The sequence below is a fragment of the Balaenoptera physalus genome (assembly GCF_965194825.1).
Source record: "Balaenoptera physalus genome assembly, chromosome: 1".
Lineage (NCBI taxonomy): Eukaryota > Metazoa > Chordata > Mammalia > Artiodactyla > Balaenopteridae > Balaenoptera > Balaenoptera physalus.
The window spans coordinates 176,443,148-176,460,478 of NC_138882.1; the positions used below are offsets into that span (position 1 = coordinate 176,443,148).

Here is a 17,331-nt window from a genome sequence, read left to right on the forward strand (position 1 = left end):
ATTTATACATTACCAAATGTAAAATAGATAGCAAGTGGGAAGCAGCAGCACAGCACAGGGAGATGAGCTTGGTGCTTTGTGACCACCTCGAAGGGTGGGATAGGGAGGGTGGGAGGGAGATGCAAGAGGGAGGGGATATGGGGATATACGTATACATATAGCTGATTCACTTTGTTATACCGCAGAAACTAACACAACATTGTAAAGCAATTATACTCCAATAAAGATGTTAAAAAAAGAAGGATTAAAAAAAAATGTTCACATTAAACTCAACTCTAAATAATTTATTCAAGGAAATCACCACATTAAAAAAGTTTGAATCTAAGATTTCTATCCATCTAAGAAACCATTAAAACTTACCTGTGTGCCATACGTACTGAACCCACACATATGTACTAGCAGCAAAAAAAAGCCATTGTATGGGGATGAACAGCAGACATATTATATTTGACGTGAATGCTACACAAACAAAAAATACTGAGAAGGCCTAAAGGGAAAAACAAAATAAAAAACATATCTTAGAACATGTTAATTTCAAACAGAGATTATTAAAAGCACGTTGGACAAAATCTCTGAAACTGCTATGCAATAACTACAGAACAAGTTACAACAGGAAATTTTAAATATTTAAAATCACCCATATAAAAAGTAGTCGTTAATTTAGCATTAAAGAGTAATCCTATTTATGGCCTCATATCATGAAGAACTGGACCAGAACAAATTGAGGTTGATTCACAGTGAGTTTACTTGGACTCCACAGGTGGGTTACCTAAAAGAAACAGAATTTTAACACAGAAAAGGCTCCTCTCTCCTCACAAAATATTACTAAAGAGACTCATTCTTAAAGGATAGGCTGTTGGAGCACAGATGAAACACAACTGTGGCAAGAATTACACTGATGTTCATAATTTTAACAATGCAGCTTCCTCTGGACACATCATTATCTATTACTAACAGGACATGAGCTCGAAACCATCTTTTCAAGGCATGGATTTGCTCTGACCAAAGCACCAGGCCTGGGTAGAAGAGGTACAGGTTTAAGATGTGGCTCTGGAACACAACAGAACTACAGGTCAACCAAGGGAGCAAGCCCAGGCCTATGCCCTTGCTCTAATCCAGTAGTTCTCAAAACATGATCTGGGGATCCCTGGGGATCTCTGAGATCCTTTCAGGGAGTCTTCCAGGTAAATAATTTCATAATAATACTAAGGCATTATCTGCCTCTTTCATGCTCATTTACTCAGGAGTAGGGTGGTGTCTTCTAGAAGTTACACGATACGTGATATTGTAATCACCTGAGTTCACAAGTAGATATGAAAATCCAGCTGTCTTCTATTAAGCCAGACATTAGAGAGATTTTCAAAAATGTAGTCAATCTTCTAATTTTTTTTGTTTTGGAAAATAGTTATTTTTCATTTTAAACTGTAATGTGTATTAACATGTAACGGGTTTATTATTGCTATTTTTAAGTGAATTAAGTATTCAATTTTTATTTTAAATTTAAATTTTATTTTATTTTAAATAAAAATTTAAATTTTTAATTTTTATTTAAATTAAATAAGTATTAAAATTTTTTCCAGTTTTAATTTCTAATATAGTAAAAATAGATAGATGTAACCTACATAAATAAAAGCTTTTTGGAGTCCTCAATAGTTGTTAAGAGTGTAAAGGATGTGGAGCCCAAAAAGTTTGAGAACCACTGCTCTAACTCGAACCCAGTCACTAAGCCAGTGACAGTGGCTCCAGAGGTACTTCAGAGTAGAACTGGGCAATTACTGCTTTATCCACTACTCTGTCTTCCTCCTGAAATCCTCCCTCCCTCCCCTTCTTTTCACTGGAATGGTAGAGGAGGGAGTATAATGATTTGATCAGTGGGTTTAGACAAAATAGCCTTAAAGGCTAGTTTCAGTCCACAGACCCTGTTACTCAATACAGTCACCTAAGTATTGCTAATAAAATGTACTTTAAACAGTTTCACTATCGGTTATTGAAGACTTTCTTAGAAGGGTAAATAAATCTTTTACACTTGAAAAATATATATTAATAAACATACCAGTCCCTGGTATCTGAAGGAATCATAGACGCTTCTGATGAAAAGCCAAAATGGCCACAGGTATTCAAATCTGAACTCCAGGACAAAATCTGCCAGGAGGACAAGTGCCCACACTACCAGGAATTTCAGGTATAAAAACGTACTGCAAAATATAAAAGAATTCAAGGTCATTTGTGAAGAGCTAGAAAAAGAAAATTCACTGCTTTATTTAAAAAGAGACAAAAAATATCTTCCTATACTGTGAAAACAATGGAGATAAAGGACAAAAAGAGATGCTGCCGTGGCCCACCTAAATTTTAAAAGCTCTGGTGTTCATTCTGAGACCCACAACTATCAAAATAAGATGATGACCCAAAATGCTTAATTCCATTTAAGATGGAAAAGGCCCATTTAAATCTCACCACTATTTTTAAATGTGCTAAGTATCTGACTTCAAAATACCGCAACACTCTCAAAATTACAGCTTTCAAGCTGTTCTTCATTAGAAGAAATGTCATGGTTGAGTGGCTTGAAATTTACTGTTTCCCCACCCCTCAACATCTGTTTGAAGAGTCTTTGAAATTCTTGATGCACATCCCTACACGCTTGAAGAATTCTGTCTTTTTCCCCCCATTTCTCCTCTTGCCTCTCTCTATAGTATTCATCTGAATTAACCAAACAAAAACCAAATGACTTCCCAAACAGACAGAAATTAACTTAGGGAGCAGATGCCAATCACTTCTAAGGGCTGTGAGGGTACCAAAATGTACATTAAAGAAAAAAACCCTGAAAGATCCCAGCCTTGCTCTAGCTGAGATGTTAATGTGTGCTCCCACTTCCCTTTGGACTTACGTTAAACAGAAACACACCCTGGTAAGCCAGTCAGAACACATATTTAACCACTGTGATATCTCAAAGCAAGGTAAGGACCTGGATTAAAAAATATATTTTTCATATAATCTAGAAGACCATTCTTCTAATTCATTAGTTGTATCATAGATAACAGAAGCTTTCAGACTCTACCTATTAATAAGCCCCTAATTCTAGGTCTTTAATCTGGTCAATTCTGGAGCAGGTTAAATTTAGGTAATTTTTTTTAAAGGTTTTCTAAGATATACAGATGGGAAGTACCTAAAATTCACTTTGACTCGGGCAACAGCCTTGCATGGTGTTTTGCAATACAAACATTCCAATATTGCTGATTAAATTAGCTGTCTGAATTTACAACATGAACAATAAAATCAAAACTTTTAATAAATAATTTTGAAATATATTAAAATAAGGTACAAAAAGACTTACATTCTTGGGGGTAAAATTAACAAAAGCAGGATCCAGCACTGAGGATTCTTTCTATGCCCTATAAAGCCACACAGGTAAAAGATGTCAAGAACAGACACATATGACCCTTAATGTTACAGTATCATAATGATACATAATTTGCAACTAGGGTCAATTTCTAATACTAATTTTTGGTAGAACTTCTTTGGGCATGACAATAAGTTTTGATTAAGAGGTTTGCTGTAGAATCAAGGAACCCAAGGCAAACCACAACACAAGCTTGAATCTTTTTTTTTTTTCCCATATATTTCTTTATTTATTTAGAGGCTGCATTTGATCTTCACTGATGCGCGCGGGCTTTCGCTAGCTGCAGCGAGCGGGGGCTACTCTTTGTTGCGGTGCACGGGCTTCTCACTGCGGTGGCTTCTCTTGTTGCGAAGCATGGGCTCTAGGTGCGTGGGCTTCAGTAGTTGTGGTACGCGGGCTCAGTAGTTGTGGCTCGCAGGCTCTAGAGCACAGGCTCAGTAGTTGTGGCGCACGGGCTTAGTTGCTCCGTGGCCATGTGGGATCTTCTCGGATCAGGGCTCGAACCCACGTCCCCTGCGTTGGCAGGCGGATTCTTAACCAGTGCGCCACCAGGGAAGTCCACAAGCTTGAATCTTAAGTCCCACCTTTTAGTTTCATTTCATTAGAGTCATGTTAGCCAGATGAGGACAGAGCGCTCATTCTCATTCATTAAATCCATCACTGATCCAGTGGAGAGTAAGGCATAGTTTTGTTAGAAAGAACAACTGAGCCATGCAGGCATTCAGTAGCACAAATCTAGTTTGAAACTAGATTTCCAAGCTTGGCTTTAAAAGTGAAAGGTTTTTTCCTTGTTTCTAGAATTGTTTCTAGGTTTTAAAGAAGAAATAATAGCCTTTCATCCATATTCCTAAGGCATTTAAGAAATGACATGGAAATGTATTTACTTCTCTGATGAATCCTTCTCCCATGGGGCTGTGTCTGGAATGTAGCCGAATAAGACATGGTGGGTGCCTCATCATGTCTAGTTGTCGCTATTCCCCAAGTGGAGAAGACAGAGTTCTACCAGCTGCTCTCTGCCCCAAATGCTCCCAAGCATGGCAGGATCCTAGTCTAGCTGGCAACATACCATTTCACTGTTTAGAAAGCATTATCCTAAGAATGGCAGCCTGTTGAATACTTTTTAATAACTCAATCATTTAAACCTAAGGCATTACAAAAACGATCATCTCTGTTACAGTGACTACTCATTTTCAATTCTGTAACTTCAAGGGGGTTCCTTTTTATATATTTAATTTCTTTTCAAACAGCTGCTTTCATACCTCTGATGTTCCTGGACACCCAGTTCTTATGGAGTCACAGTTTGGAAGTACAGATATCTAAGGAAACTTGATCTTTCACAAACATGTGCTATATACCCTCAGCTTTCCTCAGGCTCCCCTTCTAGGTGGGCCTGCCTCTAAAATCAAGAGGCAATCTTAATTAACAGTTGATTTTACTCTAGGACTAGTTTTAAACTTTATAGATTCATTTCAATCTAATAGAGTTTTAGAAAGTTTAAGACAGTTGCCTGATTCAGTATTCACTGAGCCTTCTATATCAGTAAATTATGCCTATCATCCTTCTATAGGTACATGTACAAAAGTTAAAAGACAAGTAAACTAAAATGACTGCTCATCAGTGTAGAAAACCTGACTAATTCCTTTCCTTCCATACTCTGAAGGTGGTAAGATTTTGCCAAATCCAAAGAGATGACATTCTAAAGGGGGAGAAAATTTTAGACAGGGTTTTTTTAAAAAATAAATTTATTTATTTTATTTATTTTTATTTTTGGCTGCATTGGGTCTTCGTTGCTGCACGCAGACTTTCTCTAGTTGCGGCGAGCGGGGGCTACTCTTCATTGCAGTGCGCGGGCTTATCATCGTGGTGGATTCTCTTGTTGTGGAGCACGGGCTCTAGACGCACAGGCTTCAGTAGTTATGGCATGCGGGCTTCAGTAGTTGTGGCTCGTGGGCTCTAGAGCACAGGCTCAGTAGTTGTGGCACATGGGCTTAGTTGCTCCGCAGCACGTGGGATCTTCCCGGACCAGGGCTTGAATCCGTGTCCCCTGCACTGGCAGGCGGATTATTAACCACTGTGCCACCAGTGAAGTCCCTAGACAGGGTTTTAAACCCTTAACATTCCAAAATATTTCTTTTAAACCATGACAAAAATATGATTAAATATAAAATATTTTTATATATATAGTTCATAATATGACTTATGGCTAACTTGCTGTTACTTTAATTCTCTGATCCAAATAAATTTACTAATTACTATAAAATATCTTGAACAAAAATTTAAAGCATAATTGCAACAAAAAGATACTTTCCATAATAATATATTGAAAGAAGGGCAGACCAATAATGTCTTCTGATGGTCTGATTAGCTTCTACTCTGGCTGCCAGTGAAATACAGAAGAGATATGCAAACATTAGGCTTAATGGTGGACTCTTTCACAGTGGATATTAACTATGGGATTCTTTTTTCCCATTCCATTCCCAACAGAATTCCCCATTCTATTCCTACCCTTGCCATTTACAACCATCTTTTAAAATTGAATCTACTTAGCAATGCCCTCCATCTATGGATTAATCACCTATGATTAATGAGAAGTAGTATTGAACATTCTTCTTTTTCCATGTAAAGTGCACCTTCTCTCTTAGTATCTCTAGCTGCTTGTCACTTAGATCATTTTCTGGAGCTCATATAATTACCACAGGGTGGCCATCAATCCTCAGTACCTGACCTTTTCCCTAGGCAGACTAATGGCCATTTAGTTCACTTGGGCCTCGCCACAGAAATGAGTCTGTGGAACATTTCACTGGCTGTGCTAGTAGTCACCTATCACAATCCCCAGCTTTCCTGTCCTCTCCGTAATAGCAACTGTGAATCCCTTTTACCTTTCAGTATGTAGCATGATACTTCTTGAAACAAAGTGCTTTGTCTCTACTGTTATTGAATACTTCTCCCTATTGGACATCACCTCCAGAATGTTTGCCCAGCCTCTTGTCCAGCTGGTATCCTGCAAAGGCTTATTATATGTAATTACAGTTTTGCTACTCAAAGTGTGGTCCATGGACCAGCAGCATCAGCATCATGTATGCGCTTTTCAGGAAAGCAGTATTTCAGGGCCCACCCCAGGCCTATTTAATCTAAGGCTGTGTATTAACCAGATCCCTAGACCCTTTGTGCATACATTAAAATTTGAGAAGTATTGGTTTATTGTATAAACTTCTCATAGTCATAGAACTTCCACTGAATTCCACAATTTCTCAGAAAGAAGACAACGATCTACTCAGATCATCAGTACTTATCTCCAAACTGTTAGCTGTCCATCCCTCAACTGGGAACATTCCAACTGTTCAGGGTTAATTCTTCCATTTTTCTACATTTCTTTCTGAGTCACAGACAAGATCCTAACCTAAATACAACTTTAACTAAATGAAGCACTTCCATTACTACTTATCCTTCAGCACGCAGCATGAACATCATTTCTTCAAAAAAGGCCTCCCTGACCCCACAGTAAAGACTGTTACCCCATTATATGTTCATACAGCATCCTGTACCACAAGAATATTATAATTAAATAACATTTTGTATAACTAATTGTTTGAATGTAAAGTCCACAAGAAGAACAAAGGAGCTGCCCATTTTGTTCCCTGCTTTATTCTCAATGCCCAGCACAGAACCCTGCACACCAGAGAAACTTAACAAATAGTTGTTGAATGAATGACCTGCCATGCATAAGAATGTTTAGGACCAACAGTAGGGCTTTTATCAAAGCACACACTTACAGTGAAGGTAGAGGGAAAGATGATGCACAGGTGACTAAGAAGGGTGACTGAACAAAGCAACACCAACGAAGATAACAAATACAGCTTCTGCCTGAAGGATTACCATGCACCTGCTCCCAATCTGTTCTATTTTTCCACTAGGAAGAAAGAAACCTTATCAGCCTTGCTCTTCATGCCAGACTATCACTCCATTTAGCCTACCTGCCACTGGTTCTGACTACTGTGGGGGTCCTCAAAGTATCTTCTATTGAGCCTAACATTAAAGAAACCTGCAAAAATGTAAAACCACACCACTCTTCTCATGCATTTATTATTGTTATTTTTATATGAACTAGTAATTATTTAAAATTTTTGTCTTAATTTCTAATCCAGTAAAAATTTTTAGATATAACCCATACAAACCAAAGCTCTTTGGGATTCTCAATCACTTTTAAGAGTATAAAGTGGTCCCAAGACAAAAAATTTGAGGAACGGTGGTCTACAGAAAGTTGTGCATTAGCCTCAAGACTAGAACCACTGCCACGTTCTGCAACCACATCCTTGTGTAAAATCCAGAAAAGGGGAGCAGCGTGAGAAGACCTAAGCTGTTCTGTACTTTTCTTTTCTATTCTGGGCCTCCTGCAGACTGCAAAGAAAACCATTCTAGAGTCAATCACTCACACACACACACACACACACACACACACACACACACACACACACACTCATACTTATATACATACACAGCCACTGGAATGACAAATCTAACAGTGTGAAGTACGTCCAATTTAAAACGAAAAAAACCCTAGAATGGAAATCACTAAAAAAGCTTTTAAGAATTGTGTTGTATAGTAGTTTTCTAAAGTACTATATGACTATTAAGATATCAGGAACAAGTAGTGTAACCTAATGCAACTGGAAAGTTTAAAGTTTTAGAATTTCTGCTTCAAAAACACTGTTAATAGTGCGGACTCTATGGGGTTTGGGATTAAAAGCGGTAAAGAAGACATCAGGAGAAAGAAGACAACCCACAGGCCCTAAAAAATTGTGTTAACATTGTACAAACATTAGAAATTCATTTTATAAACGAATCAAGTATTATGCTTCATATCTTTAATAGTAATAATCATCTACCTAATCATATCTTATGTTTATATCGCACTTGTGTAACTCTTCCAAAAGCTTTCATATTATCTCATTTTATCCTTACAACTATGACATAAGAAAGGCAGTTATTATCATTTTATAGGAAAGAAACCTGAGGAACAGGGAACTAACAGGCTGCAGGACACTGTTGAAAGAGCACAGGAATGGGAGTCAGGAGACTGCAGAGAACAGAGTGAATTCTACATGCACTGCTGTGTTGCTGCTAAAAAATTATAAATAAATATCTATGTAAAGAAATGGACACAAGATTAAATAAGGAGAAAAACCAAGAAACTTTTGTGTAAAACAGAATTCTATTTTTTTTAAGAAAGAAATATATATGTTTGTTTATATGGATCAAAGAAGAAACCATACTTATAAATTATCTAACAGTGCTCATTCCAGAGCAAGAGGACTAAGCTCTTTTATGTTACACTTACACATTGTCATACTGCTTTAATTTTTTATAACAAGCACGTATTACTTTTATTTTCTTAACTCTTCATTTTGAAATAGTTTTAGACTTACAGAAAAGCTGCAAAAATAATACAAAGAACTCCCTTATATCTTTCCACCCAGATTTCACAAATGACAGAACATTTTGTCAAGTTTCTATCATTCTCCCCCTATATATGTATACATAGTTTTTTTCCTGAACTATTTGAAAATAATTTGCAGACATAATGTTCCCTTACTCCCTAATTTCTTGAAAACAAGAATATTTTCTTATATAACCACAGCACAATTATCAAAATCAGGAAATTAACACTGATACAGTACTATTATCTGATCTACAGAAGTTATTCAAATTTCAGTAATGATCTCACTAATGTCCTTTATAGCAACAGATAGATAGACTGATCCATTGATCAATCAATCCCAGTCCAGAATCACATTTTGCATCGTTGTCACATCTATACTGGATTATTTAAAGGAAAAGAGATTCTCATTTTGTGAAGGAAAAAAGATTAATGGCCTTGCACAAGACACTCCTGGTACCTGTTGCTTCACCTGAAAAATGAAGATAATGACACCTGTCCTTCATGTAGTAGAGAGTTTGAGAGGACCATAAGAGTTATTACACATAAACACCGTTCAGAAAGGGTGAAGTAGCACAAAAAGTAAAACAAAAAGAGGTCAGACTTTGGGGTAAGGCAGATAGAGGTCTCTATCAAGTGGTGAAACCTCCTGTAATCTCAGTTTCCTCACCTGTGAAACTGAAGCTAATATCCTTACTAGAACTAAATAAGAGAATGAAGGTAAAATTATAATAGTAACAGCAAACAACTTTTTGAGCAGCTCTGTCTGTGTCAGGCACTATGTTAAGTATTTTACGTGACATCTCAATTATCCTTATAACAATCCTATAAAGTAGGTAATATTATTTACTATCTTCATTTTACAGATGAGAAAACTGAGGGTTAAAGCAGGTAGATGACTTGTTCAAGATCAAATAACTAGTGTCGGGGACATTAATTGAACACAAGTTCATATGATGTTAAAGCCCATATGCTTATCCATCACATTGGACTTTCTCATCTCTTACTAAATGTTTGATAAATATTATTTCCCATCTTTATATCCCTTTGTGTATACATATTCAAGTTACACAATTCTTTTTTTAAAATAAATTTATTTATTTATTTATTTATTTTATTTTTGGCTGCGTTGGGTCCTTGTTGCTGCGCACGGGCTTTCTCTAGCTGTGGTGAGCAGGGGCTACTCTTCGTTGTGGTGCGCGGGCTTCTCATTCCGGTGGCTTCTCTTGTTGAAGAGCACGTGCTCTAGGCACGTGGGCTTCAGTAGCTGTGGCTTGCGGGCTCTAGAGCTCAGGCTCAGTAGTTGCGGTGCTCGGGCTTAGTTGCTCCGCAGCATGTGGGATCTTCCCGGACCAGGGACAGAACCCGTGTCCCCTGCATTGGCAGGTGGATTCTTAACCACTGCGCCACCAGGGAAGCCCCCAAGTTACATAATTCTTTAATTCTCCAAAAGAACCAAGTTTTTAAAAAATGAGCAGATGTGCTTTATGAAAGAATAAACACTCAGTACCTTAATTCATAAACTATGAATTTGTAAACACACTATGAAGCTCTGCAGAAAAAGACGTTAAAAAGTCAAATGCTCTTTACAGAAATAGCTATGGCACAAAAGATGGGACAATTCAAGACTGCTTTCCAACAATATTCATACTCATAGAATGGTCATTGTAAAAGAGAAACATGTAATTTAAAAATAAAAAGACAACGCATTTTTTAAAAAGCCAAAAACACAATGAACCATGAGGTATAGTTTGTCAAGTCTAGAAAAAGACAAGAAAATAATACTTATTACACCTGAGACAGAAGACTCCAGCCTTAGTATTTCTCTCATCTGAGACAGGAGTTTTTGTTTGACCATGAACATGGCCCCCATTTTCTCCAGAGCTCGTGACCTCACTACAAGATGGCAAAGTACTGACTTTAGTACTGAGCAGCTTATTTGGTTTTTAAAAGTGTTTTGAAGATGAGCAAAGTAATAATATAATTTAAAAACAGAACGAGATTATTTCTAGCCACCTCCCTTGTTCTGGGTAGGAAACAGATCCCAAACAGCCTTAATGAGTCAGTGATCTCTATGGATAGACCTGAAGTGGACTAGGTGCACCATTTCAATCCACTAAATGCAAAACCTGTAAAACAGAAATGGCAACAGAGGAGATGGGGTGAGGGATAAATTACTTCTGATGTTATAACCCCGTGAGTCAATGTGAGCATATCATCCTTAAGGGCAGCAGAGGAAAAAATACAAAGGAATGAAAGCCAATGCTATGAAGGGGCTTCAAAGTCTGGGGATGACAGGCATCTGAGAAGGTTGATGAGCTGAGGCCAATTTGATGTCAGTTAAATTAAATGCCAAAGTAAAGATAGAAAGCCTCAAAGAATATACTTTAACAGCTGATTACATTTTTTAAAGTTTCCATTACCAGAATGCATATGCCTGAAGGTGAGAGACCTCCTAGTCACTCCTCAGGTATTTGAAGAAATCCACGATGGGGAAAAAAAAAAGTCCAGCAGAGGATATGTGTTTCTACTGTTGGTAAGTACCATTCTACTTATGCAGCTTGTTGAGCAGAGAACTTATTTTTCTTCTGGACTTATTTCTTGAAAACTATCCAAGTAAAATAATTACACCCAAATCTGGGAAGCCTAGAGAATAAAGTAAAAACTATATTTGAAGAGCACAATGAATTTCATGAAGAAAAGTAATCCAATTATAGTATTTCACTTTGATCTCAACTAAGTTTATAAAATTTCTATCTGACCCTCCCGACTCCACAAGATACGTGTTATATCTCGTTATAGCCCCTTAAGTATATCATCTGGATGGTAGCCTAGAAAATGACAAAACAAAACACACATACATACACATAAAACCCCAAAGGGTTAATATGGAGGAAATCTGGGAGAAATGGCCAAAGAAAAAGACTCTGGAAATAAAAGTGCTTATAGACCATGGATTGGGTCTACAATATATAGGTATATAACAAGAAAGTGAAAATAATAAGCTATTAAGTCTACCATTAAAATCAGTCTCCAAATCTAGTGAGGTTCAAGAAAAGCCACGAGGTATCAATGTGAAGAAAAAGGAGAGTATCATTAACAAAACAGGAAGTTTTTAAGCCAATAATCTGGAATAGATCACATTCCCTCCTTTCCCTGCCTCAACACACAGCAGCAACTTAAAGGGATTTTCAAAACATCTAATGAAATGAAACTGCCAAGAATGCTCAGACGAGAAGAATCATAAATGAAAACTGGAGGAAAGTACTTTTTTTTTTAAGGTAGTATACTACTAGCAAAAATTAAGTACAAAATTCCAGTGTGGCAGATTTGTTTCAATGTATTTCACAGAAACTACAAATACAAGGGTTTAGCTGAACACCTCACTAGAGGTGAGTGAAAACATTTCAATTTCTAATTTCTCCATTGTACTTACCCCCCTCCCCAATACCCCTCTAAAACAATATTGCATTTATCACTTTTATGTCAAGTCCAGCATAGTTGAAGTTAAGGCCTACCAAGATTACCAAAATGCTTTTAGGCTGTGAGGTTGCAACACTGGTATCTGGGGTTTCAGTTGCAGAACACATGTACACTCAAGGCAGCCAAGGGTCATGCCAGCCTCCAGTGGCTTTAGTAAGCATAGCCCAAAGGAGTCTAAAACCAGGCTTAGGAAACATCATTAAGGTGGGCAGGAAAAGCAGAGAAGTGAAATCTCTGGAGATCAGATTATTTAGACAAGGGTCTGAAAAAGGAAATTAGGAAGCTGAGAAGTTTGTAAACTTTGACCATTTAGAAAGTCAAAGGCCAGAAAACTCCTCTCTGAAATAAGGATGGGAAAAGGTACTGTATATACCAGGAAGTCCCGAGTCCTAAAATGTAAAAGTCAGGTACAGTACTACACTGCTTAAACGTCAGGCAACATACTACAAGGAGAACCCAGCACACCACGACAGGAAGTATCCATGAATCCACCAGTGGAGGAGTGCTTCCTTCAACCACCAGTAACAAAGCTATAAAATAACTTCCTGAAGCGTAAAACACCTGCCTTACTTAAAATTCTTATATTACTTACTTGGGTAAGGAACAATTTTAACTGCAGAGACTTTAAACATAAATGTGTCTGCCTCTGTCTTCTACTCACCACACCTTATCTCCTCATCTTCCTATTATAAAATCATTAATTCTCAGAGGGGAGTAGGGAGCCTGGCAAGATGAAAGGTGAATGAACCACCCGGAATTCCCTTAAGCTTTTTAAAATCTACATAGCACTCCAACCCCACTTCACCTGGAGAATCAGTGCATGGAGTAATGAGATATTACTTTTGGGAGCGTCTGGTGCGTGTGTGAAGGCAGACACAGGGAGAGAGTCACTGCCCTAAAACCCGAGGACCTCTGAAATGTTATAGTTAGGTAGAGTTATTCATTTTACTTTCTCTTATTAATAACTTTTTTTCATAATTTCCAAAGTACTTTCATATCTATTTCATTTCAGTTAGAAAATACATATTCCCTCACATAGTGGCAACTGTGTACTTCATCATAAAATAGTACAGGGCAAAATTGTTAATCCATCAGGTGAACCACTAAAACAGCAAGCGAAAATTTAATTCAACTAAAATATTTTTACTTGAACGGAACTCAAAGTTCTTTGGAACCTCAAAACCACTGTACAAATTTAAGAGGGCATTATTATGGCCTCCTAGACTGTAAACTCCTGGAAGACAAGGAACCATGTCTTATCTTGTATCCTCCATAATTACCAAAACAACGCAGGTTCTTAAATGAATAGAATGGATTGGCTTATATTCATTTATTTACTAATTCACTTGCTCAACAGTTACTGAGGACTGAATTCCTATTCTCTGTCAGGCTCTATACTGGCTCAGATTTTTTGAAAATGACATTGATTTTAGCTCATAATAATATAAAAGAAAATAATCACCATTCCTATGTCCTTTCTCTTATTTTTGATTACTAACTTGACCAGAATAACGTATTTCTATACATTTCAGTTTTCAAATGACGGGCATATATATAAATGTAGGTAATATTAACATAATGTTAAAATCCATTTTCCATCTACCTTGCCCCTAAACAGAATTCTACCACAGCCATTATAATGACAATAATGATATCATTTGACAATCACCTCAGTCACAGTTGCTGGATTGGAGCCCATGATTAAAAGCATCTCAGCAACAGGATTTTTTTTTCAGCAAGACCAAGCAGAAACTGACCCCTTGTTTTGACTACTCAACTTTTGTTTGATAGTTGTACCAAACCTTATGGTCTTTCCTGACTCCTTAAAAATAAAACAAATATGGTAAACTGCGATAACAACTACATGCTAAATAATGTTTGCATGATAGAATTTACAGAGTTTCACAAACTGTACATTATTTTCTCTCAGTCCTCAAAACTCACTCGACAGGTGAGAGAACAGGGGCTCAAAGCGGTGGATGCCCTGCCTATCCCACATGGCAGAGCTGGGACACTGAGTCTGAACCTAGGTCTCCTGACACTCCCAGTCCAGCGCTCTCTTCACCACAGCTGCCTCCTTGCTACGCCAAGCTCAGAGAGCTGTGCAGACTGAGAACAAGAAAATAGTAAGTCCATGAAAAGTTATGCTGTGAAACAGTAGGTAGTGGTTATCAAAACTGTCAACAGAGCCTGAGAAAAAAACAAAGCTCTCTATTTAGTGAGACAAAAATTGGCCAGACATTGAGAAACAAAATGGGCAATGGTGTGAAAAACAATTTAGTGTAGACTTAAATGTGATGATTAACAGAAATTTGATACTCACAAATCCTCAGACACCTAATTTGTAACTAGCCCACTCATTCTGTCTGCTTTAGAAATAACTGGAAATTTTCTAAATCTTTTTAAAAACAAAATTGCAAAAAAAAACCCCCAACACTATGGTCTTGTTCTTCAGACCATAATTCTCCATAATATAATACTCCATAATATAAACTAAGAAACAGATAAGTGAATTGAAACGCTCATGTGATATATGATGCTCCAAGAGAAAAGAAAGTAGAAATATATTTAAGTTTTTTATTAACTTTTAACTTAAAGAATGCCAAATAGAGAAGAGTAAATATATTTGAGAGCTGAAGTACTGTTGGTTTTTTAAACTTTTACAGATGAAACTCTGAATAACTTGCATAGGGCATTTACTATTAACCTTTAGGGTAAGAAAATTCAAATTCCAAAAGTTCATCAGTAAAATAATAGACCTTCATTAGACAATAAAGTCACTTCTTCACATTGATGCACACTGATTGAGTGGTTACTATGGGGCAGGTACTAAACTGGGCATATTTGTTCAAATACCAGAGAAGTTGAAATACAACAGAAAACATGTAAACAATATGGGATTCCCAATCTTCTCACTATAAACAGAAGTACATCATCATATGTTACTGTAAATAGCAGCCATTCAAATGGCATGGTTGTCCTTGCTTTACCAACTCTGTTTAATACGCTTTTTCTATTCTTGTGTCACTATTAATATTAAATTGTTCATATCTTTTTCAATAGTCAGGGGGAAAACCCTTCCTTTATTCAAGAATTATAGTGTGTGTAACTTGAAGAGAACTTTCCCCCACCCATTAAATCTGTAGGAAAAATGGTTTTTGCTTTTACAGTTTTAGTTTAAATGGCCAGGTTTGATTAATTCAGCATGGATTTTGGCCTGTTTTACTCACTGCTGCACCCTTACTAGCTAGAACAGGGCCTGGCACATAGTACATATATTTGTGTAATGAATGAACTCTTCCTATGATCTATGGCTCATTACATAAGGATATATCTAAAAACTTTTTACTTCAACTGACTTCTTAACCCTTTTAAGCTTGAAATAAAAAAAACACCCAATGTTTACATCGGTCAGCTGCTTGTGGAAAGGAATCATTCTAAATGTGTAAACAGTAGCATGTGCAAGGTGTACAGCTATGCTAAGGCAACTTGGGTGTTATCAGCTACCTCACATATTTCTCTAAGTCCCACAGCTAGAAGAGCTAAACTGTAAAACACCACCAGGACTCAATTAAGCTTATAGGCACATCCTGAGAATTCTCCTTTGTAAACTAATTACTTCTCCTCTGAAATCATTTCTTTATCAAGGCAGGTACCATTCAGAATTAACATTGTGAGAACCAGAAAATAACAGTCCTACACAAATGTTGCTTAGGGAAGCTGGGATTCTCACTAAGTTGCCCCATGAACCTGTTGTCCTTCTACCCCTCAGTCCTGAATTCAATTTCTATTTAAAGGGACACTACTTTGTTTTCGGAGGATTAAAACAAACTAAAAACAACAACAACAAACCACGCGAGTTTGGAGAAAATCCTTTTTAAAGGGGTCGAAGAAAACTATCTGCTTGGAATTGTCAAAATAATGCTGCTGAGAAAATGATCATCACTCCTTCTGAGTCTGGAGCGGGGCCACAGGCCATGATTTGGGGGTATCGGCTTCAGCCCTCGGTGCCAAGTTTGAGATCTCATAAGAGAAGTAAAAGGCGAAAGGGGGCAACGTGGCCACCTGCCCAGTCCGCAGAGGGACCGCGGGGCCACTGTCTGCTCCCAACTTTGTCAGCCTTCCCCCGCACCAGTGCATATGGTCTACGCGCCTCCCGACTCAGGCCGGCGACTCCCGGGCCGGAGCGAGCTGGGGGACCAGTGGAGGCCCGTCAGCCCCTAGAGCAGCCCCGAGGGCCCGGCGGCGCGGATGGGGAGGGGGTCACCGCCCCTCCCCCTCGGCGGGGCCCGGACAGTCCCAACGGCGGCGCGGCGGCTCCCTCAGCCCGCGCCCGCCGCGCCCTCCCAGCCCGGCCGGCGGCCCTCGCCACGCCCCGCGCCCTCGGGGCGGACCCCGGCGGGCCGCCCAGGGCCCCATGGGCAGCGCTCCTCCGGGGAGCCCCCGGCAAGGGCGTGAGGCCTAGTCGGGGTTACATAACGGGGCTCGGCCCCTCCAGAGACGGCCGGGGGCCGCGGGGCCCGCGCCGGCGGAGGCGGGGGCGCCGCCGCTCACCTGCCGTAGATGCCCTCGGTGATCCGGTTCCGCTTTAGGGGGCGGCGGAGCTTACTGCAGTCGGCGTTCCGCCGCTTCATCCTCCCGCTGGGGGGCCGGGTGCCCGCGCCGCCGCCGCCTCTCACCTCAGCCGCCGCCGCCGGCCCGCCCCGCGTCGGGCCTGGACTCTACCCCTGGGGCCGGTCACACAGACATGGAGCCAGCACCCGGGGGGAGGGGGTGGGACGAGGAGGTGTGGGCTCAGCGCTTCCTCCGCCTTCGGAAACAAAGAAATGACAATTCCGGGGCCCGCCCGCCCCAGCACCAGCCAGCCGCCTGCCCCGCCTCCTCCGCTCCGACGGACGGCCTTCGGGGCCAATCGAAGGCGCCGCTATGCCGCTGCCGGCCAATCCCAGGGCCCGCTGTGGCAATACGGACCCTAGAACCCGCCTCTTTGAAGGACAGAAGAGTGCGCCAATCA

At 39.3% G+C, this 17,331-nt stretch overlaps 1 protein-coding gene across 3 annotated transcripts in view; it reads right to left on the reverse strand.

Moving 5' to 3' along the window:
• The window catches only part of MACO1 (macoilin 1), a 55,723-nt gene extending 38,596 nt beyond the window's left edge, over nucleotides 1–17,127 (reverse strand). For 2 of the 3 annotated variants that reach the window (XM_082423103.1, XM_082423104.1), the window contains exons 1-3: nucleotides 16,872–17,127; nucleotides 2,054–2,195; nucleotides 361–487 (exon numbers count right to left, since the gene is read on the reverse strand). In XM_082423103.1, coding sequence (XP_082279229.1) covers nucleotides 361–487; nucleotides 2,054–2,195; nucleotides 16,872–16,951 — 349 coding nt within the window. In that variant the 5' untranslated portion in view covers nucleotides 16,952–17,127. The remainder of the gene's footprint in view (nucleotides 1–360; nucleotides 488–2,053; nucleotides 2,196–16,871) is intronic. The other variant, XM_082423105.1, reaches the window with a different exon arrangement.
• Nucleotides 17,128–17,331: the final 204 nt, after the last annotated feature.